We start from the raw sequence: 22,587 nt of genomic DNA, 5'->3' as shown, positions 1-22,587 counted from the left end.
ACTTTCAGCCATAACTCTGTATTTTCCTTTGTGGCCTGTTTATCTTACATGGATTGAATTTTAGTATGTTCTTTCACAAACTAACAGGCACTATATTTACCACAAATATAAATCTGTAATGAAATATCTCCATCTGTATAACTAATGAAAAGAGCAAAATATTTTATACCTTAGAGTTTAAAACAATTCATTACCAATTGCTCATGTAACTGGAAATAATTTAATGGCTGATTTCTCCACAGTTCTGGCATTTCTAAATACTTGTATGTTTAGAACTGTAGGCAAACACATTACAATCAAAAAATCTGCTCTGTGTTTTTTATGCTGCAATGTGTAGTGCAACCATGTATGTAAACCTCATGTATATGCCTGTATTTCCCAAACTGTAATACAAATTTCAAACATGTAAATTAGGTTTATGCTCTGCTTCTCAGCGTAGCTGAACTCTGTGCATAAGAATGACATCATTGTTTCTGGAGTAACTAACCTACATGAGGAGAACCAGAAGTAGACTTTTAAGAGGAAAATATCAAACAGAATAAATGGTTTGAATACAACATATGATGCTTTTGGGTGCTATAAACATTTTATTGTTACTTGTTTGGGAAGAACCGCGTAACTCACTGGGGCTCCATAACTTGTGAGTAATGCAGCCATCTCAAAATGTAGCAGTTTTATCTGTCAGGGTGTTCAAATGAAAATCCAGGATCTCATTTCCTCCTTGGCCGTTATAAATTTGACCCAGTGTTTAACAATGACCCATCGGCATGAATTCCTTTACATTTACATAAGGCATAACTTGGATTTAAAAATGTAACCTGGTGGAATATTTCAGTGCTGGAGCGCTAAAATCTAGTTGTAACTTCTATTTTAAAAAGCACCAGAAATTTAAGGAAACTTTCTCCAACAGAAGATGTAATGACAGAAGAATAGGGCATTTCAGTTAGACTCTTTTTGGCTAGAAATTAACAATTGTCCGTATCGTTTATTCTGCATAGACAACTCGTGTCTCGATGAGGTGGCAGCATGACTGCCACTACATTTAGCCTCACTCTTCGACATGGGGCCACGTTTCCTCCTCCGTTTACAGTCAGAGAAGAGAGGCACCAAATGGTGATTTCCAGGGGTTCCCTGGATACTTGGTGGCAGTGACCCCCACCTGCATTTCTGACAGACGAGCCGCGGGACCGGTTAGGGGATGCCTGGCTCCGAGCACACCGGCCGGGCTCTGCGGATCCGGATCGCACCGATCCTCGCAGCAACATCTCCCCCTGCTAAGTGCTGCCCTACAGAGGAGACCGCGGTAAGCCGGCTCCGTGCCGGGCACTTCCTGGCGTTCCCAACGCTTTGCTTCATTTGGGAGACTGAGATTGCAAACAAACCCTGCAGCAGCCCCGCTGCTGGATGGAGTCCGCCTGACTGAGCAGCACAAAGCATTTCGCTGGGAAAGTTCGCTATAAATAACACCTCTGACGATTTTTTGCCTCAGCTTCACCTATTATTATTATTATTTACACATTCTGTGGCTGATGGTGCGCCCAGGCTTCTTCCAGCTCACAGCCATCATCACCCTCCGTGTGGCCGGAGCATTTTCCTCTTGCATCCAGTTGCGACATTGCAAACTAGAGGCTTGCGGTGGCCCATGTGGCGGCCACAGCGGGAGCAGACACATGCGGGAAGACCCACTCCTATTCCCCTGCAAATATTCTCGTTACTAGCATTGTTGTCTCACAGAGGGAGTAGAAATTTAGTCCCCGAGGAGTGCCGAGCTCAGCTTTTCGGGATTAATTTTAAGGCGGCACATAAAGGCTGCCCCTGGAAGCGCTAAGAGCCGAGTGCTTCGGGGAGCCGCAGCCGCCTCGCAGCCCACCTAGGTCCGCAGTGGCGGTGATTCCGGCGGGGCCCGCGGCGCGCTGCGGGGGAGCGGTGCCGGGAGCGGTGCCGGGAGCGGTGCCGGGAGCGGAGCCGGGAGCGGTGCCGGGAGCGGAGCGGGGCTCGGGCGGGGCCGCCGCCGGTCGGAGCGTGGCCGCGGGCGCGGGGCGGCGCGGGCGGCGCTGTGCATGCCGGGCGGGGCGGCGCGGCCAGGAAGCGCTCGCTGCCGGCCGAGCCGAGCCCAGCCGAGCCGAGCCCAGCCGAGCCCGGGCGCAGCCGGCGGCGGGGGCGGGCACAGCCGCGCCGGTGCCGCGGGGGCTGGGGCACGGCGGAGGCAGCGCCGGAATGGGGGTGGCTTCCTGAAGCGCGGGGAGGGAGGGCGGGAGGGGGCTGGTTCTTGCCTTTCGGTCGCTCTCCGCCCCCCTCCTGCCCCTCTCTCCCAAGTTCGCCGCTGTGCCGCGGCGCCTCCGGAGCGGCTGGCTGCGGGCTGCCCCTGCCCCGCTCCCGGCGCTGCCCGCGGCGGGGCGGGCGGGCACGGCGGCGAGCCGAGGCGACCCAGGGAGCGGCCCGCCGCCCCCGGGGGAAGGCTCTGCTCCGGGGAGCAGCCGGGGGAGGCGGCTGGCACAGACGCCGAAGCTCCGCCGCCCACCCCCCGGCACCGCCGCAGTCTGCCCAGCGCTGGCAGCCCCGGGAGATGGTGACACATGAAGCGTGCGGGAAGGACCATGGTTGAGAGGACCAGCAAGTTCTTGCTGATCGTGGCCGTCTCGGTGTGCTTCATGCTTATCCTGTACCAGTACGTGGGGCCGGGGCTGAGCCTGGGTTCCCCCAGCGGCCGCTCCTACTCGGAGGAGCTGGACCTCTTTCCCACGCCGGACCCGCACTACGTGAAGAAGTATTACTTCCCCGTGCGGGAGCTGGAGCGGGAGCTCGCGTTCGACATGAAGGGCGAGGACGTGATCGTCTTTCTGCACATCCAGAAGACCGGCGGCACCACCTTCGGCCGCCACCTGGTGCAGAACGTGCGGCTGGAGGTGCCGTGCGACTGCCGGCCCGGGCAGAAGAAGTGCACCTGCTACCGGCCCAACCGCCGGGAGACCTGGCTCTTCTCGCGCTTCTCCACGGGCTGGAGCTGCGGGCTGCACGCCGACTGGACCGAGCTCACCAACTGCGTGCCCGGGGTGCTGGACCGCCGGGAGAGCGCCGCCGCCAAGACGCCCAGGTACCGCCGGCCCTTCGCCGTGCCCCTGCCCGCCGCGCTGCCCCTCGCTCGGGCCGGCTCCCCTCCGCCGCCGCCGCCTGCCCCGGCCCTTCCTCTGCTGAGCCCCTGCCATGCGCTGCAGCACGCTGCCGGTGTGCTGTGCCTCAACCTGCCCCGAACCTTTCCTCAGCTGGTTCACCTGTCCTCCCCTCCCGTCCTCCAGGCTGTGCCCTGCACCTTCCTCCTGTAAATTTCCTGCTCTTTCCCTCCCACGCACCTCGTACACTGGACCCTCAAGCCCATGGTCTTCTGCTCTAGCAGCCTCTGTGGACCCTTTATGAAGACCATTTCTTTGTGCTGTTTACTCTCTCTTTTAAACATTTAGTCTTCCCCTCAGACATCACTTGCCACCTTTTAAGAACGCTTTACACCATACCCCTAGCCTCAAGCTTGTCCTTGTAACCAGCTTTGCCCTAACCTGTGCACTCCTTTTCCTCCAGCTGAAATTGTTCGCCAGTGCAACCGAGGCGAGGCAGACGAGCCACCAGTGCTCATGCTTACCTCCTTGCTTTGCTCCCCCCAGTCTGCACACAGTTTTTTGCACATTGCAGGAAACACTCCTTAATCACCTTTTTTATGTTCCTTGCTGTTTATCTTGATGGGAGACCTGAGGTGAACTCTCTTGGGGAAGGCAGCTACCTTGTATGTGTTCCTTGAGTGTCCTTCATGCGTGCACCAGGGAGAGAGGGAGAGCCATCCTAAAGCACCCCTCTGTACATCCCTGTGGAACAGCCAGTGTATTTCTGCCCTCTTAGCCCGTCATTTCTCTGCCTTGGTGTCTTCATGAATTGTAAGCTTCAGAGGAATTTTCTGTTTGAAGCGCTGTAGTAAAGACAGTGGCGTGAATTAAGATCTCCAAAAGATTTTGTTCTTTTAGCTCAATATTCTGTTGTGTCTTTCATTTCACAAGACAGTTTTTTAAATTATCGCTATTTTCAACACTATGCACATTCCTTTGACAAATTAGTTGTTTTATTATGATACTTTGTAACCTTGTTTGCCTTAAAGTTTCATTCTTTAAGGTGCCTGAGATCTCATGCTAATATTTGTTTCTGCCATCTGCTTTATTTATACGTATTTTGTCAATATCATCCATAATCCCTTAAATGAAAAGTGGCCTTTAAGAAAGTATGTTTGGGCATCAGAACTATGTTTTCTCAGCGTTTTTTAAAAGCAATGTTTAGTGATTTTTTTTCCCCTTGGAGCTGTGTGCGATTGCTGGGGTTCTTTATTGTCTCTGTCATGATTGCTGCTGTTTTCAACCCGTTTCAGTGTTAGTCATCCAAGTATGCTCAGACTGCTGTCGTGCTGCTGACCCAGCAGCGGCAAACTGAAGTATGTAGCTGAAGGGTTGAGGCTTTCCTGTGCTCTCTTATTAATAAGGTGTTTGAGAACACCTAGAAGTAAAATATCCTCTGCCCATCTAGTTGCTGCTGAGATTTCAGTGAAGTGTTGTTAGGAAAAATGCACAAAGTTCAAATCTGATTTTAAAAAAGAAAGAAAAATGACCTGTTTTGTGAACCTTGGCACTTGGCTAGCAAACCATTAACCTTATATAAAGACCTGTGTGCGTTTATGGATTGTCTCAGAGCCTTGTGTACTTCCGTTGGCAATTTTGTATTAAAATCTGTTATGTGTTCAGTATTCAACTTTCTTCTGTTCAGCAGCTGGGTATTTTGTATAGGTACCTGAGAAAGGGGCATGTCAAGTTGTGAGGTAGCAATTAAATTCCTTACAGCTGCTCATAGGAAGTTGAGAATCAGAAGTCTATTGCTTCATGTCACATGCTTGTAAATAAGATTCGCCTTGCCATTTGTTTGGGAACATCAGGAGCTGTATGCTTCCACATGCTTCTTAATTGTCTTGATTATTGGATGTGCAGGAAAAATCACTAATCCTGTCCCATTCCCTCATGTCTCTGCATATCAAGAAATAGTTGTGCTTAATGTTGTCTCTTGACTTCCTTTAAGTTAGAACTTCTTTTCCAGGAGTTCAAGAACTAGGATGTGGAAGCTTTAGATAATCTATGGTTTATCACCTTGGTCTGTTAAACAAAACCCAGAATTTACTGTTCATTGTATCCTGGGGATGGTTTTAGTGCAACCAGCTGCTGGTTATTTTAATAATACTGTCCTAGGGTTCGGCTCTGTTGTACTGCAGTCCAGTTCAGTTAGCACCTTATCCAAAATGGGATTTATTTCATGCCTAAGAAAATTGCAAATAAGAGACAGGCAATGCTTGTTTAAAATAAAAATGTAATGGTTTTTCTTTGTTAAAATACAGATAGTCTTGTATTATGTCCATTACAGTAAGAGCAATATCACTTTGTTTGTCCATTGTGAGTGTTGGATCTCTTATGTTGAAATGGGACATCTTTTTACAGAAGGTATATGCTAGAGAGGCTACTGTTTTATAATGGAACTGAACTATGGACATAACTGAACTATGAACATATCTCTCTCAAAGAGAAAAAGGAGCAGCAAACTACCATTCTGTCAGGGTTCTCTCAGATTCTAATCTGGATTTTGGAGTGTAGTCTTCAAATTCAGCTTTTAAAGCTAATGTATTGGCTTCTGCATTTGCTACTTAATGCAAAGTTTAAACCTTTGCTCTTTCAAATATATGTTTGTCCCCAAAAACAAAACAGCTGACTTGTGATTACAAATAAATCTGCCTTCCAGTGAATGCTGGAAAGCATGAAGGTCATTCAATATTGCCCACATGCACAAATCATGAGGTTCAAGCTGTTCCCTTTGTAAGGAATGGAGTTCTGTTGCTGCCCAGTGCCCTATTGCACTACATTCCATAACCTGGGCATGGAACATAAATTTGCAATGCAATTCAACTTTCTTCATTGTTCAGTTGTTCTGTGTTAGATTTAATGATTACGAGCCCTAGATTGCCAAAGGCTGCATTTTTTCTCTTTTTCTTTCTTTCTTCCACATTGATGCAGTGTTAGGGATGGGTGTGTTAGGTCTAATGGGTCAGCACTCTGAAAAACTACTGGTTCCCACCCCCTCCTAGTGGCTTTCCTGTTTTGTATTCAAAAGGCTTCTGGACTTCTTGAAGCAAATGTTATGTTTTATACACAGCCAGTAAAAGAAAGATTGATTTGTTTGGGGGTTGTAAAACTTGGGACTCCAAGCAGCTCTGAAGTTGGCTGTGCTTATCAGTTAAGTCACTTAGCTGCAGTTCTCTTCATGGCTTTAGTGGAGGGCAAATTCCAAGATTTGGGGAATGGAGGCCTAATTATTCCTTGTGCTGTTGCAAAAGACTTTTTTTAAAAAGAAGCAAAATTAGGATGCATGCCTTGAGTCACCATGCTGGTATTTCAGCAAGCAGAAACTAAGCAGTTTCTGTGAACTGCTCCCTCCAATTTGTTTCACTTAAAATATGAGAGATCAAATCTCTTCAGTTGATTCTGAAAAAAAAAAAAGCCAAACTCATTTCTTTAATTTGACTTCCAGAATTCGGAAAATCTGTGAACTGATCCACTGGTGACTTGTTTGTCCCTTCTGTCAAAGGACTGAATGCAAGCTCTTAGAGGTGTTGGAAGCCTCTGGAGGAACTGGGTTCCAGTGCCCTTCTGCTGCCGTGCTCCCAACACAAGAGCCCAGCCCTGGGTGCTCTGAACTTGTTCTTGGAGGACACTTCATGCATGAACTCGACTCTAATGTGATGTGCTGCAGAAGCAAAAAACCAAATACATTACACTGAAGGAATTCTGTGTGTTTCCCCTCCTGCCTGTTCCCAAAAAAAACCTGAATAAACCCCAGACAGCCCAGGCTTTGTTGCTGTCCTGCTGGTTTCTGGTGCCTCGTGAAAACAAGAGCGTCGAGGCTGGCATTTTCCTGGAGCTGCATTATTCACGTGGGGAGGACTCAAGGCATAGAGCTCCTTGAAAACTGCATTTCTGGGAGCTGCCTGGTGCTGGGGAGAACCCATGTAAGTGGTGGAGTGTTGGTTGGGCATTACTGGCTCTGTGCTCCCCCAGCTCACACACACGCTCTGCCTTCTGTTAGGCTCTTGCAAGCACCATGTAGATTTCTTAATTTTTTTTTTTAATGAGCTGCCTCAAGACATCAACTTAGCCTTGGCTTTTCTGTATGGGTTTCTGTGCTAGTCTGTCATAGAAGTTTGGTTTCTGAGTTCAGCTGTGGACAAAAATGACAAAACTTTGCGCATGCTTCCGATTTAGGTATTTTTTTTCTCAAGGTTTCATACGTGAAGAAAGAAAAAAATTTGTAATCCACATACTTTTATGTAAGAAATCCATGGCAGGTTAGTAAAACCTGCTGTTAAACAGATCAGTCAACAATCTCTATGATTAGCTATTTACAGCTTATGTTTTAGGTTGGGGTTTTTTTAAAGAAACAATTAACAGGGCTCAGCAGTTTGTTAGTTTGATTTTTCAGAAGTGTGAACTTTCACAGCTTCCAACTACGTATCTGTCCCATTGCAGGGATCTGTTCTTGATGAGGTTTTTATTATATGTGCGCCTAGGAGCTGCAGAGACACATTGTCAAGAAACCAACTGTTTGAGAATGAAAAGCTTTACCAAATTGTTTTTATAATATTAGCACTTTTTAAAATCTTGGGCTTGTCGTTCTTTTTGGATCTGTGTGTGTTGAGGATTGAGAAATGCCTGTCTGCAGGGAGCAAGGGGCATTTTTTTCCACTCACCAGTTCGCTTCAGACTTGTTTCTCTTAAAGACAGGTGGAGAAATATCAATATAAAGCTATTTTCAGTAACCTGGGTCATCTCTCAAACCTTTAGCATGTGGAGTATTTTAAATCCTACTGGTCTCATAGGAAACTTTTTGCACCTGGTTCTGCTCACCCACAAAGCCAGGCTGATCTTTCCCAGCCAAACAATTCTAAAGGGCCAGGTAGTTTTGTAGTGAAAATCTTTAAATTTGACATAGATACCAAAAGTAGCTGAAAGTTGGAACTCTTCAAATAGCTGCCTTAACTTTGAGGTACGTATTTATCTAAGCTTGAGACTTTTGGCTGGTGTGCCAGGTTTAATTGTTACTGGGTTTTGGTGCTGTTGTTGACAAAGCAAAAGGATGTGTGTGTATTTGTGTGTGACCTGATTTTTGAAAAGGATACGTTTGACTGTTTTTCATTAATCTTTAAACCGAGGTTCCATCATAGTAACTTTGTTTTTCTTGCTTAGAAGTTTGCAAACACTCTTTGCCTAGACCTCAGATTTTGCCTTTTTCTGTTTATCATTTCCTGCTCTACAAATAAAAGTGTTCAGTATTCAGAGTAATAATATCCTCTTTCTTTTTTTCTGTTGCTTTTCTATTCTTTTTCTCTTTGGTTCATTCATTTTTTCTTTTTTTTTTTTTTTTTTTCTTTAACAACAATTTAGAAATAATTACTTTAGAAGAGCTGGCTTGAATTTTGTTAATAACTGAACTGGATGCTTTGCTATATACTCCCATTGTAAGGAGAGTCATTAAGGAATGGTCCACTGTAGATGCACAGTGGATGGGTTCCACTGTGCTAGTGCAGGCAAACACTTCTGAGGTTCATTACTCAGCTCTTAGAGTTTGTAACATTTTATGTGACACTTCTTGGCCAAAGCAATGCCAAGCCTGGTTTTCAAGGCTCTGCTGAAGGGTCCTGGTTTGTCAGATGCTGAATGCTCAGTGAGCAATACAAAGTGATGATCTGCAGCAATGCCACCTTGTCAGCTTTATGCTGCATCTTGGAAGAAGTCTGTGATGAAAGGAATTGGGGGTTCATTAGTGCTGTAGGGGCTTTAAGTGAGAACTGGCATGTGATGTGCAAACATGTGAATTTGATGTTGCCTGGTAGAACAGCAGCAGAATTACCTGGTGTGACTGGGGGAAGGAGCATGGCTGGGGGTGTGGGGTGAGGACTCTTCCCTCCAGGAAGCTGGGGAAGGTCTTTAGTTGGATGTTAGAACGTGAACTGGTCATATTACCTCTTGAGAAGGCACTGCTGGAGAAGATGAAGTTGTAACTGGAGGTCATTGCAGTGCTGCCCTCTCCCTGGGCCTTGGCTCCTTCTCCTTCCTCCTCTTGTGGCCCTTTCCCGCAGTGCTTGGCGGGGTTAGGCTTAATGGGCTTGTTCAGCAGTCAAGCAGAAGCTTTTGGCTGCCTGTTGTAGAAATTGGAGGAGTGTAGCCTGGGATGCATTTTCTAGAAAGTAATTCAGGACATGCAGGCCTGGAGTTACTTAAGAAAACTTCCTCCTGAGTTCATTTTATAGGTGAGATCGATGTGCCTGAGTCATATTTGTCCATAATGCCCACGCTTCTGGCTGGCACCAGAGTCCTTGATGACTCCTTTGCCAGCGTGTTCCTATCCCAGAAGTTTGGAGTGACAAGCAGAGCCCCAGAAGGATCAAGATAAAGCTAATCAAAAGGGATTGTGGCTGTGCTCTTCTAGTTACTTTGACCTGGAAGCAAAGAGTGACTGCAATGAGAGAACACACTTGATTTTAAATTTGCTTAGAAATACCTGTCTTATCGAATGTTTGACATACACCTAGAGTGTCCCTACTATACATCCTGCTGTCTTTTACAGGTTATGGCTTTTGTATATCTTAGAAAGTGGGAAAGCAGCATGGACAATTGCCTTCAGGCAGTCAGAGAGAACCAAAATCTCTGGTTTATGTCTCTTTATTTTAAACTTCCAATTATTTGGAAGCAATTTTACCAAATTTGTGGTTGTAATGCTTGAAAAAGTACTGCTTTGTCAGTGAACACTTGGGTTTCTGCTGGCTTTAGAAAGCCAAACTGACATAGTCTAACTCCACAAAGCTTTGTTTATGCTTGTATTTCCACAAAGTACTAGAACAGAGAGGAATTTTCCATTATTGACTGAAATTGGGCTTTGTAAAGCAAAGATGAAGCATGGTCTTTTAATTCCTAATAATCGCAATTGTGATAGCTGCCAAGTCGAGATTTTTGATGAAGTTTTGCTTGATGTGGATGGAAGGGACTGATACTCCTGCATCAGAAGCAAAGACCTTCATAAACGAAGATGTTACTGTGTTTGGAGAGTAAACAAAGTACAGGAAGAACACAGAGCTGAAGTAGCCCATTACAAACTTGCTTGTTTCACCAGTGATGGTTGACCTTAAAACCAAACAAAAAAGCACAAAAACACCCTCTACTCTTTCTAAAGGAATTGAAGAAGAATGATAATGAAAAAATACCCACTAGCATACACTCAAGGCAACACAGTTTCTGTAATCACTGTTTGATGCAGTTTTGTTCCCCCTTTCTGTTTCCATAGCAGAGTACTCTGCTGGAAATCCAGAGCTGAGAATCTCTCTGAAGAGTCCTTTGGAGATTGTTGGCACAAAGGCACAAAGAGCCTTAAACACCCCTGTACTGTAGCATGTCAAGTCTGAGAGCTGAAGAGGATGCTTCAGACAGTCCTGTGTGTTACTGCCAAAGGAGGAGCTATTTCCCCATGCATGTCTGTTGGAGCCTGAGATCTCTTGTGAGTGGAAAAAGGGTTTTCAGGAAAGGTCCACGCAGAGAGAAGTCATCAGATGGAAAGCACAATGTACACTTAATAGGGTTTAGTTGTTTCTACATTTATTAAATGGTGTAAATCGATGTAATTTCCGTGCTTAGCCTCAGAAGTACAATACAATAACTGGATGTGTTTCATCCCTATAAACTGCTGAATAAGGCTAAGGGTATGAGATGTTCTGAGGCATCTCTTTTTCAGTGGTGCATCCAGAAAGGGTTAAGAGGGTCCTATTTCTTACCATTAGCTGTAACCTGAACTTTTTAGCAGTACTAATTATATTATTCTTTCACCTGTGTATCTCAAAGCCTCTTAAAAATTTATAGTAAACAGCACCTGGTGTTATATTAATTTCAGGCTTTAGGTCTGTGCCTTCATTTCAGCCTAAAGACACTTAAGGGGTCTGTCTTAAAGCTGGCTTTGACCATAAATCTCAGACTTTCCTGCCCAATCACTTTGTCTCTTTCAGAAGCCACTGGTTTCCTCACTTGTTATTACTGCTTGGCTCTATTTTTCCCTTCCTTCCAGCCTATTAATGGTAAATTCTACATTGTAGCTCACCTATGTTTTTCTAGAGGAAATATTTCAGATTTTCCTGCCAATTTAAACAAGAAAACAGTTATTTGCAATTAACTTTTTATGGTCTGACTCTGTTTTATTTCATAACTAATCTATAGCCTGTTAAGCAGAGATTCTTTGATTGCACCTCACTGCAGATTGAAATACTATCATCACTTTTATGGAGCTCTTCTACATGGGGGGGAAACCTCAGAGCTTCCTGAGCAGCCTTTGCATTTTTGTTTTTAAAATAGACCAAATTTCCTTCTGCTTAATGTTAATCTTCAAGTACTAACAAGATGATTTGAGATTTTTCTGCCAAATACCATTGCTTAGGGTTTGAAAATGCGTGGTGACTTCACACTAATTTCAGATATATTGAAAGGGACCTTGTTTCTGGACGAGTGCTAAAGATTTCAAAGTGCTGCTTCTTCCATATCTTGGAGTTACTCTACAATTTAGCCTTAGTTCTTGTGTTAATTATACATACATATAAGGTCCCTGATTACAGTGAAATCCTCAGCAACTTTTGAAAGATTTTGTGAAAAGCATTGCACAAAAGATTAAAAAAAGCAATTTTTATCTTAAACAGCTTAAATAAAAAAGTGGGGGTTGTATTTTTTTTCCTCTCAACTCTCTCAGAAAATTTAAACGTCCAAACAAATTCTGTAGAAATAGAATTGACGTTTTTTGTTTAAACTAACAGCTCTTGCTGCCATGACCTCCTTGCTCTCAGTAAAGATTTTAGTTCAGATACCTGTGACCCTATATCAAAGCATCAGGAAAAAAATCAATGCCTCACAGCTAAGAGAAACAGCAGCAGCATGCTGACTCACCAGTTTCCTGACAGCTTTCACTTTCCTGGTGGACATAGACAAAAGCACAAGCAGAACAGGAATCTCTGAGTATAACCATAATCAGTAAACCATCCCTTCTGTTAACATGCCTTAAATCACAAAAGACAGGATTACCTTCTTCTGTTCTTTGCCTCTTCTCTTCTCTTGCCACCCGTGCCTTTTTTTCAGCCTTTGAAAGAGAAAAGACAGATGTGATGTGGGTAGTTGTGCAAGGAAGAAGATTGCACAGATTTATTCTGGCAGCTGAAGCAAGTACAGCAGGGGTCATTTAGATTAAACCCCCCATTAAGGGGAATACTTCATCCATGGTACTGCACAGGAAAGAGATACACGTATGCATAGGAGCCCTTGCAGGTAAGGAAATGCCTTGGCATCTCTTCTAGGAGGGCAAAACTGGAACTTCTTGTTCTGAGCATCTGAGTGAAGTTTCCCTCATTGATTATACTCCTCTGGTTGGGGTTATTATTTGCACCATTTCCAAAATAAATAATCTGAAGTATTTTTTCCCACTGAAGTTTTCTTTGATTTATTTGGCTATATTTACAGATGTGTTTAAAAATGACACCATCCTTCTATGTGTACCTAACCTGACTCCAGTGGAGCCTTAGACCTGGCCAAAGGCAGTGTAGTGAGGTCCTGTATTTTTAACAACTATATTGTGTTACACGTATCGTGTCTCTGACTGCTCCTACTGGTGACTTTGATTTTGAAATGTAATATTACACTGATTACCAATGACTCAATATTGCCCTTCATTATTAAAGCCATTATTTGGGCCCAGCATTTAATTCTGCTCTTTTTCTCATACTTTGAAAATAGGCTTTTTCTGAGCAATGTGTTATTTCTTTATAATACCTGAACAATTTTATTTTCCATTCCCTGAACTAACACTTTCTTCCAGGTTGGCATCGTCTTGTATCTTGATTGCTTCAATACTATCTATGTTTCTGAACTTGATAAATTAAGGCTTCTTCTTTCCCTTTAGAGCTCTCTTACTGCCTAACCCTTCTCACTCTCATAAGTTACTAGATTTTTACTTGGGGGCTCTTTTTGTTCTGATTCTTGAAGAGCCCCTTCTGCGATAGGTCAGAAAATTTTAGGCCTACAAAATATAACTATGCTGACATCAGAAACAACTGTAAACCTGAACAGTCAAATTTAATGCAGTCAATACACTTAAATATTTTAGGTGAGGTACTACTGCCTTCTGACACTACTCCGAAAGGGTTGTTTTCATGACTTTGATTAAATTGGATGAAGCTGACACCTGTTTATGGAGCCAGTTGTACATAGCAAACACATACCTCACAGAAACTCAAAAGTAGCCAGTTGCTATTTTCAGCAGTTCCATTTCACAGTTCCCAGTTTCCAACCCTGACTGTTCAGAATTCAGTCAGGCTCCAAGCAGACAGTGTGCCAGCAGTTTTTATGAGCTTCATTTTCTGTTTCTAAGAAAAAATGACACTCCAAATATTGAAATGATGAAAAAAAAATCACTGAATGATACATGAGTTTGAATTTAAAAAACAACCCTGTCATTTACTGTTTCTATTAACACAGGGCTGGCTCTAGGTGGTCTCCTACTTGTGGCTTGGATATGTCAAAAAGGGACTGAAAAACAGTTACATGAATATGAGCTCTGGTTTGATTGTATGTGGTGAGGACTAATGTGACTCCCACCAAAAAGGGAGTTTCAGCAATTTGTTCAATGACAGGTGGAGCTGTAGTTAGCTTTTGGTTGTAAAAGGAGGTTTGGGATACAAGAAAAAAAAAAGAGATAATAAGTGAATAAGAAGGAATCATACATAACTTGTGTTCACTAGGATTTTCAGGTATTAGATGGTTTGTTAGTTACCAATAAAGCTGTTCTTAAAATAATCGTCAAGTCTTTGATCTTAGTGAAGACACAGTTTGAATTCCATGCCAAATTTCACCAAATTTTTTTGCCTTGGGATTTGCTGCCAAAACTGTGTGCAATTCTTTAAAGAAATAATACTGGACTACAACATGCAAGAAAAATACTTGAAAAGTCTATGTGAATCAATACAGTTTGAGAGACAACTAGCTTAGTGAATTTTAAAGACATTTGTCCCTCACTTATAAAACATATTTAGATCTTTCAGCTGCTATCTGCAAAGAGTGTATTTTTTTAATATGATGTAGACAAGTCCTTGGAAGAATAATTTGGCAAGTTCTTTGTAACTTTCCAACTTTTTTTCTTAGCTGCCTCGAGAATATGAAGAGGTCATGGATTTGCCTCCAGCTATTCTGAAAGTTTCCCATGCTGTGACATGCTGCTTGTAGCAGCTTCTCTGAACGGCAGTACATTAAAAAGGGAAGTGTCTTTCCCTGAAAACCCAATCAAAGCTCAAGGGAGGTCTCAAAAATCAGGATTAATGCCTGGAAATGGATGGACTTGCGGTGGCTGTGGTACAGAAGTTTTCCACATTCCTTTGAGTGTCCTCAGTTTGGGAAGCGGGTTCCTGTGTGGTCAGCGGTGTGGGGGGCACAGGTCTTCCTTGGATATTGCTTTCTCAGAAACATTACTTAAGATTTTTCTGGACTATGCTTATGCCAGCAGTTCTTATCTAGGTGTTAACCTGCCTAAGACAGCAATTCCTGGGAAGAAATATTCCCATAGTTAGCTGAAATGTTTCCACAGTGCATGTAACAGGGGCTGTCAGCAGGAGTAATACAATTGTTTTGTCGGAACGTTTGAAATGGTTTGATGAAAACATTTGTGCTTAACAGGATTCCTGTGACTGGAAAGCAAACAGGAAATTGTCCATCCCACTTCCATCCCAGCAGAAGGCCCAGCCAGGGGTGTGGAAGCTGGGCATTACAAAAGCTGGATTGCTGCCCATGTTGTTATGTACTTCAGGGAAGTGAGCAGAGACTGTTCTTCACCCGGCTGTCTGTCCCAGCTTGCCCAGGCAAGTTTCATGTTTGTTTGACAATGCTCAGACTGGGTTATGCACACTATTTGCACAGCCAGCTCTTATGGTGCTGAGCTGTAAGGTGATCCCTGCATGTGAGGGGCTGCTGGGCCATGTAACTGTTCAGCACAGGTCCTGTGTTCCTCCCAGACAGCTGAGCTCACACGTGCAGGGGTGGCTCCTCTCATGATGTCTGGGGGAACCATGCACTGCTCCCACCTTCTGTCACCAGGGCTGTTCAGAGAGCATCTCCCCTGTGACTGAGCCAGCACAGCAGGATGTGAAGGGAGCAGCACCACCAGCAAACTCTTATGTTACATAAGAAGGGAAGATCCTTGCTACACCTGTGAGTCTGCATTTGTGAATAGCCCAGGCATCATCTCTGAAAGACAGCAGAGAACTTTGCCTAATTTTCCTACTTGGGGAAAGCACTCCTTGCAATCTGACCTGAAGTATTTCAACAGTAGTTATTTTTTATTGTCTGTTAAGGAGCTCTTTTGAACTACATTGTCTGCACAAGAAATGGGGAAATGTTTGTATCCCAGTCTTAGTCTACCAGTCTTGAAACCACAGGTGAAAAGCCATTACCTGGCAGAGGTGTGAAAGGGCTGTTGTTCTTGAGGACCATATTCACAGGATGTGAATGTATACATACCCTGTTTCTTCAAATCCCTCCACAGTGTAACTGGTAATCCATGTGCCATCCTGAGGCAGGATATTATTTGTACTTCTTATAAACACAGAAACAGAGGCAAAGGTTCAACTGCTCACCATGGGATATGCCAGGACACCAAATCTATGACAATATGTGTTTGCTGAGTGCTCATCCATGTGCTTACAGTAGTAGGTTGTGCCTCACCACAAGCAGTGTTGTACAGCATGATGGACTTTCCTGTCTCAGGATCTGCTGAGGGAGCGAGCTTGGATGGGACTGTGTAACCAGGTAACTGAGGTAACCGTGAGATTTCCTGTCATTCACTCAGACACTAGAAGTAAAGACCTTCTAAATTGGTTTTCCAAATGTCTTGAAACAAATGCAGAACTAAATCTTTCTGCAGACTGTCCACGGTGTGACTACTTCCATTTGGAAATAACTGTCCCCTAAGGCTTTCTGTCAGAAGGCCTTCTTGGTGAGAGCATTTTCTTCCTTGTGCTCTAGCTGGTGTTGGAGGGGGATGACTTAACACTTGAGGTGTAGCTGGACTGTAATGACAATATAAATCACAGTAGGAGGGGTGCAGCTGCAATTTATAAAATGTGCTGGATGATCAACAGTCTGTCCTGACTGCTGCATGGATCGTGGTTAGCCATGATAAAGCACTGCTTGTCAGTGTTATCGCTCAGCTGGAAACCTCGCAGAAATTGAGGGATGGATTCTTTGAGCATTCTGGAGATGTGGGATGCTTGGTCTGCCAAATACTTCAGGCAAGATGAATTTGACCCCTTTCCTAATTAGGATATTTCCTGATTCTTCTGAACTTCTGAAGTTATTTGGGGATTGTCATGAAAAGTCTGTTTTCTGGGTTGAAGCCCAGCCAATCCCAAATCTGGAAATAACTGCTCATGAGAACAAAAAGAACAGTTATATATGTCAGCTCTACTGTTGTGGGTAAGTGAGATTTAGCAACTCTTGCCTAGTGCAGAAAGGATCTGAGAACAGTTTTCTCTTATGGAAATAAGTAGAATTGCTTACACGCCAAGGAATTTATATGGCTCTTTACTCCTTTTCATGGGAATCTGCGCTTGTGTTGCCATGTTTGTGAAAGTTTAAACCAAGTTAAAATAGATGCATTAAACTCAAGCTGGATGCTCTATCTGTATGAAGCATAACATGTTGAATTATTCTGAAAATCATCGTGTAATATGTGTAAAAAACACCCCAAATGGTATAGATAGGAACCAGTGCTACTGAATTCCAAAGGCGTCAGTCACAAAGTTCTTGGATGCATCAGGATTTACTGTGTCATGCATGCTGCTGTAATATTCCTGTCTTGAGAAAAACTCTTTTCCGTGTGAAGTGGTCTCTCTGGAGTCAGTGAGGAGAGAATACGAGGGGGAAACAACTGGGCGTTAACAACTTCCCACAGGATAAAACACAAAGAGTCCTTCCTTCAAACAAATCCAGTTACTGGGTGTGAGCAGGAAATCTGAATCTTAGCATATTTCTGCAATTAAGAATACAGGCCTCTTGCTCCAGCAAGTAGTTAAGCAGCTGTTTAAAGTGGTGAGGGAGCTCAGAGTAGGAGCTGGTTATACTGATTCACTCTGGTTATTGGCTTTTCTTTCCCCTTCCTAGTTATAAGAAGTTTAACTGTGACTAACGGCTAAAGCTGGGACTATTCTGCATGTCATATAATCCTTTTTATTTTCCACCCCGCTTGATGATGCAAGTTGAAACAAAGGCCCGGTTGTTTAAGCTCCCTCTAAGCTCTATAAAAAAGTTCACATGCTTCTAAGCTATGCTTTTAAATCACACCTCCAAGCCTGGATGGAAAAGCTACAGGTAAGTTTTGAGCAATTCATTCTTCATTCTGTTCAGCGCACAGCTGATGGCATCACAAGAGGCAGGAGGAGTTATTAGCATGCAGATGGTTCTTTTTAAGTGCTCTGCCTGGTTAGAGATGGAGGTGGAGCCAGTGCTTTGAGGTCAGGTAAGGAGATACCTGGTGCTTTCAGCCCCCCGGGGTCACTGGATCAATGCAGAACATGCTTAATGTGCTAAAAGCTCATCTCCTCCTGGTCTGTATTTTCAGTGCTGCTCTTGGGTAACAGATGTTCTCTCTAGAATGTGACTATCTATATGGCACTAAGCAGACCCCTATTTGTTTTGAAGCTTTACTTGAGCAAGTAAGGTAGAATGAAACAGAGGAACTGAGCTGTGCAAATGTCCAAGTCATTCATGATGTTCTAACACTTCCACTGATGGTTTCTGGTTTCTCCAGGTAGCCTCTCTGGCATGCCAGAGTGCTCCTCTGCTCTTTGTAAATAGAAAAGTGATGGTAGAATGGGACACAGGTACAAAGCGTGTCACTGCTCTTGAAACAGATTTAGAGCAGTGTCAAAACTGTGATCCTGACACCCATGAATCTTCTCACTTTAGTTCTGTGATTCAAGGACTATCCAAACTTTTATCCAAGTGGTCCTTGAACAAAAGGACCAAAAATGTTCCACTTATTCAGGTTAGAAAAGTTGCTTCAAAGGCACACAATATGAAGTGCAGGAGAAACGTGGCCTTTAAAATGAGACTTTTGGACATAGCCCAGTGGCCATCACTTCAGTACCTTGGGCAGCTACTGGGTGCTCTTGTTCTTCCTTTCTTTTTTAATGTCACTGTACAGCTATGAAAAAGTTTTCATAAAGACAGTGAATTGTAAGCTAGCCCAGGAGACAGGAGCAGTTTCCCTGTATGTGTTTGAAGGCATGAAGACAGAAAGGGTCACAGTGTTAATACCAAAAATAAACATGGATCTGGGCTTTAAATATAGAGTTCAGCTTTCTCAACATTTGTGTAGCTTTGATTCCTCCTATAGCTTATTAGAGTCCTCCTTGCTTGGGAGAAGGGAGGTGTCTCAAGAACGAGCTGTTCAGGGTATGGCTCTGCCAGCAAGTTGGCTCCAGGTGAGGATGTGGGTTGCTGGCAGGTGATTGCTCACCCTGCCTTCTCCCAAGGTAAGGTGCAGTATTTCAGCCTCAGTGGAAAGGGGGGAGCCACTTCACTCTGTGACAATCCCTGCCCACAGGTTTCAGGGGGTAAGTGGCATGCTATAAATTTACCTGATAGCAAACCTTGAGATCCTGTAATACCAAAGCTGATGTGTTTGCGTTGGGAGGTACTGCAGTCGTGCAGCAGCTGCCTGCCTCAGACACCAAGCTTAGTGAAACCTGTGCCACATTCTTGAGTCAAAAGTATTTGCTGTTTGTTTTGCTTGCTACAGCAGCCCCTACCAGAGGTAGGAACTGTGCCATCACAGCATCAGGAGGTCAGGTGCACATGTTGTACAGAGCCTCTGTGCATTAACTCTGTTTTTCACACATGGGAGCAATTATAATTCTTCGTTGGTTTTTTTTGTTTGTTTTTTTTTTTAACCATTTGGTGCCACCATCCCTTACCTCTTTATCTCTGTTCCTCCACATGAGGAAAAAAAGAACTGTAGATGCCAGCACTACTAACTCTCAACCTGAGAAAAATGGAATTCATTCTGAAAGCCACAGAATTATGTGAACCTGTCATAGGATTCGTAGCCGCTTCTGACAAAAGTCTGGATTTAGTTTCAACAATTTAGTAACGAAATTCAATCATGCATAACAGTCTCAGGAGAGGTACACTAACTAAAGGTCTTCGTTTGCAACTCTCTCCTGAGAGCTCTCATGGCAGGGGGAGAGCTCAGAGCTGAAATGGGGATAAGGTGTCACACTGAAGAGCTTTATTGATCTAATCTGGAGTTGTCAAAAGAGGACTCGTGTCTGACAGAAAGAAAGAGTGGGCTGTCCATGCAGACTTGTAGCTCAGCACTCTTGGTTTCAGTGGCAGCGAGACACTGGCTCTGGTGCTATTAATCCTTTCCTGGCCTCGCATGGCAACACTGCTTGGGTTTATGTGCTGTATCCAGTTGCATCCTGGCAGAAAAGGAAGGCATAAAGAGGACACTGGAAGGTGCTTTAGCTCACTGTCCAAGAATCTCCATTTGCCTTCAAGCCTTTTCTGGCTTCAGGCTTTCTGGCATGCCTCCAGTGAGAGTGCCACTGGAGTGACACTCATTAACTGACAGTTATTCAATTAATTTGTAGGGTGCAGTCTCAGACAGGTTCTCCGGGTTGGACTAGTCCACATCCAACTTTTGGTTTCCATGAACAGAGAGATGTGGGAGGTTTAGATTTTGGGAAGCTTTGTCAGGTACCACACACATGCCAGAGGCTCTGAAAAAGCAGGTTTGGATCAATGGCTTTGAGGACAAGCATTGTCACTGCTTGATCTTCGTGAGAGTTGCTGTGTATAAGCAGAAATTGCTGCCCAATTTCTAAGCTTTTCAGCCCTGTGATTTTTATGGTATACAGGCAGAAGGTGTAATGTGATCAGGTTCAGCAGCTCTTACACCTATATACCTGTGCAGTAAGTCCTTGGCAAGAAGCAACAAAGGTGTCCATCAGACTTTAGGAGTTTGGTTTTCTGTACATTGGGCTTTTGGGTAAAGGAAGAGATAGTGATGCTCTCAGTAGCAAGAAGGATTCCTGCTTTTTTTTTTTTCTTTAATTGAGAAATGTAAAGGGATGGAATACAAGATCATGGTTTATTCTTTTATCTTGTTTTCCCTTCCTTTGGAGAACAGATGTTGGAGTTATGCTTGGTCATTCCAGTATTAAACACTTGCCTTAAGCAGCAGCATCACTGAAAAAAAACCCCAAGAGAATGAAAAGTTGTATGCCATGCCACAAAGCACGCATGAATGTGGACTTGCATTTCTGAATTTTGGCAGGAAATGAGGTGGGAAATGCTTTATTTGAAACCTTGTCCGAAGAATCTATAATGGCACAATTTTAATTATGTTGGCAAGGAACTCTGGCAGGTGCTTGAGCTTCCACCACGCATGGCCAGTGTATCTCTGGGGTTTGCCAATTGTTGTCTCTTGCCCTGCACACTGATGTTTTAAGAGAATAGTGTTTGCTGAATGAGAGCACGGAGGTGGAAGCTAAATACAGTAACATTTTCAACTCCAGCAGAGTCTACTTTGGCATGCAGCACACTGCCTTTTCTACAGGGACTTGTGTGTTCTGTGGAGCGTACTGGACTGAAATTAAGCATTTGCAACATTAATTGTAGCGTCCACCCAGAGTCCTGTTATCTGTATGGATGTGTGTGTAATGATATTGTTCTGCAGCTTTTCCACGTGCTCTCCTCTATGCCCAGTTCAAACTCTGTGCAGAAGGCATCACCAGTGCTGTGAGAAGGCTCCTGTGCTCCTGCTGAGCTCTCTACTCACATCACTTGCCCTTTAGAACCCAAGGGCATAAACTGCTTCAGGAGTACCTCAGATTAAGTTGGCAGTAATCTCAGAACTTTTGAGTGTGATCCTGACTGCTCTCAGTTACAAGCATTACTTTCTGGTTTTGCTGCACTGTTAACAAGAAGTGCAGACCTGGGATTGAGTTGGTTAAGGGCCATTTGAACCTTCCTGCAAACACTACAGATCCACCTACCAAGCTCAGCAGAAGTCATGCATGGAGTTCCTCTCATGGTGTCTAGATGCCTGGGTGTCTTTTCTGCAGGTAACCTGCCAGTTGAGAACTGAGTCCTTGTTTCCTGTCTTCTCTTGAAGGTTGTTTCTCTCCTTCCCTGTGTTACACGATTTCATTTTTCAGTGCTGCTGTCCTAGTTTCAAACGTTTCTCTTGCTACTGGTTGTGACTTCACTCTCAAAAATGTCATTCTACAAGACACTTGGGGGGCATTGCTCCAGCACCAGGAAGGATAATGTTACTCCTGGTTTTTCTCACTATTTCAATACCTGTGTTTTGATGCTCATTTTGGAAATAACTTCTAGGCAAACCTGGCCAACCAGCACTGGTGGCTGAGGAGCTGCTTCTCTCACAAGGGTTTTTACTGAGATGAAGTTTGTGAGGATTGCAAAACCATTTGGCTGGCACCTGCCAAGCTACTAATTTTTCCAAAACTGGGCCTAACAAAATATTTTATGACATCCAGTGATCAGTACAAGTAGATAGTAAAAATCTACTACATTTATCTTTATTTCTAAGTAATGAAAATAGGCACATTGTATACTATTCATGCATATAACATACATAAAATTGTTTTTTACTGGGAAATGAGCAGCTTCCTCAGCGTGTTATGGATGCTCAGACAGATCTTTAATCTTAGAGAGATTAAGTTTGGTCCTATCTCTTTCTGAAACTTTGCATGTAATATTAAAATTTAATGTGTTTCATCTTGGTTTCTTAAAAAGTACACAAATCTAATTTCTAAAAAGAAACTGGTAGAGCTAAGAAGTACCATTTTATAATAGCAATAAAGCAACAATTTCTTGAAAAGAAGCCTAAGAGGGACTATTGCTTACTGGCACTTTTTTCAGTTTAATAATTGGGAATTCTCTTAAACTTGTCATGTGCTTACTTTTCTGAGCATCCTGAATTATCTGCAGTTTGAAAACAGCTGCATTAGTAGTGTGCTGCAAGGAACAATTTAATTTGTATTTTTCCTACATTTCTCTTGCTCTTCATAGAATATCATGAAATATGCTCTTTAACCTGCTGGTATGTTTTTCAGCAGTATTACTACTGAGAATAGGCTTAGACTTATGCCACTAAAATCACAGTAAGATCATATTTTTTCTTGCCTTGAAAAACCTGCTGAGTATCTCAGAGGGTCAAGCCCTTAATAACTGAAAATTCCATTTACATTGGTCTTTTTTTTCCCCCCTTTTTTACCTTGCTTTAATTTCCTCTTCATTTTCACAATCTGAAGTTGCCGTTTCTTATTGTCTGCTATTCTTTGTCGTCCAAGTTTACATATGAAAGTGTAAATTGCCACTTAGTTTTCTGTAAAATGCACAGAAGGGAACAAGATGAGTGTCT

At 43.5% G+C, this 22,587-nt stretch overlaps 1 protein-coding gene and 1 long non-coding RNA gene across 2 annotated transcripts in view; one reads left to right on the top strand and one right to left on the bottom strand.

The window, feature by feature from the left end:
- The first annotated feature begins 2,289 nt into the window (after window positions 1–2,289).
- Window positions 2,290–22,587, top strand: part of HS6ST1 (heparan sulfate 6-O-sulfotransferase 1) — a 184,585-nt gene continuing 164,287 nt past the window's right edge. Inside the window, exon 1 of the mRNA XM_069024827.1 lies at window positions 2,290–3,094. Coding sequence (XP_068880928.1) covers window positions 2,577–3,094 — 518 coding nt within the window. The 5' untranslated portion in view covers window positions 2,290–2,576. The remainder of the gene's footprint in view (window positions 3,095–22,587) is intronic.
- Window positions 19,113–22,572, bottom strand: LOC138114876 (uncharacterized). The gene is made up of 3 exons (XR_011152853.1): window positions 22,441–22,572; window positions 21,197–21,332; window positions 19,113–20,387 (listed from the first exon to the last, which is right to left on the bottom strand). It is a non-coding gene; the product is annotated as an uncharacterized lncRNA (long non-coding RNA).

This window comes from Aphelocoma coerulescens, chromosome 9 (genome assembly GCF_041296385.1).
Source record: "Aphelocoma coerulescens isolate FSJ_1873_10779 chromosome 9, UR_Acoe_1.0, whole genome shotgun sequence".
Taxonomy (NCBI): domain Eukaryota; kingdom Metazoa; phylum Chordata; class Aves; order Passeriformes; family Corvidae; genus Aphelocoma; species Aphelocoma coerulescens.
The sequence above is the reverse complement of the archived record's forward strand: the minus strand, read 5'-3'. Positions and strand labels throughout refer to the sequence as shown.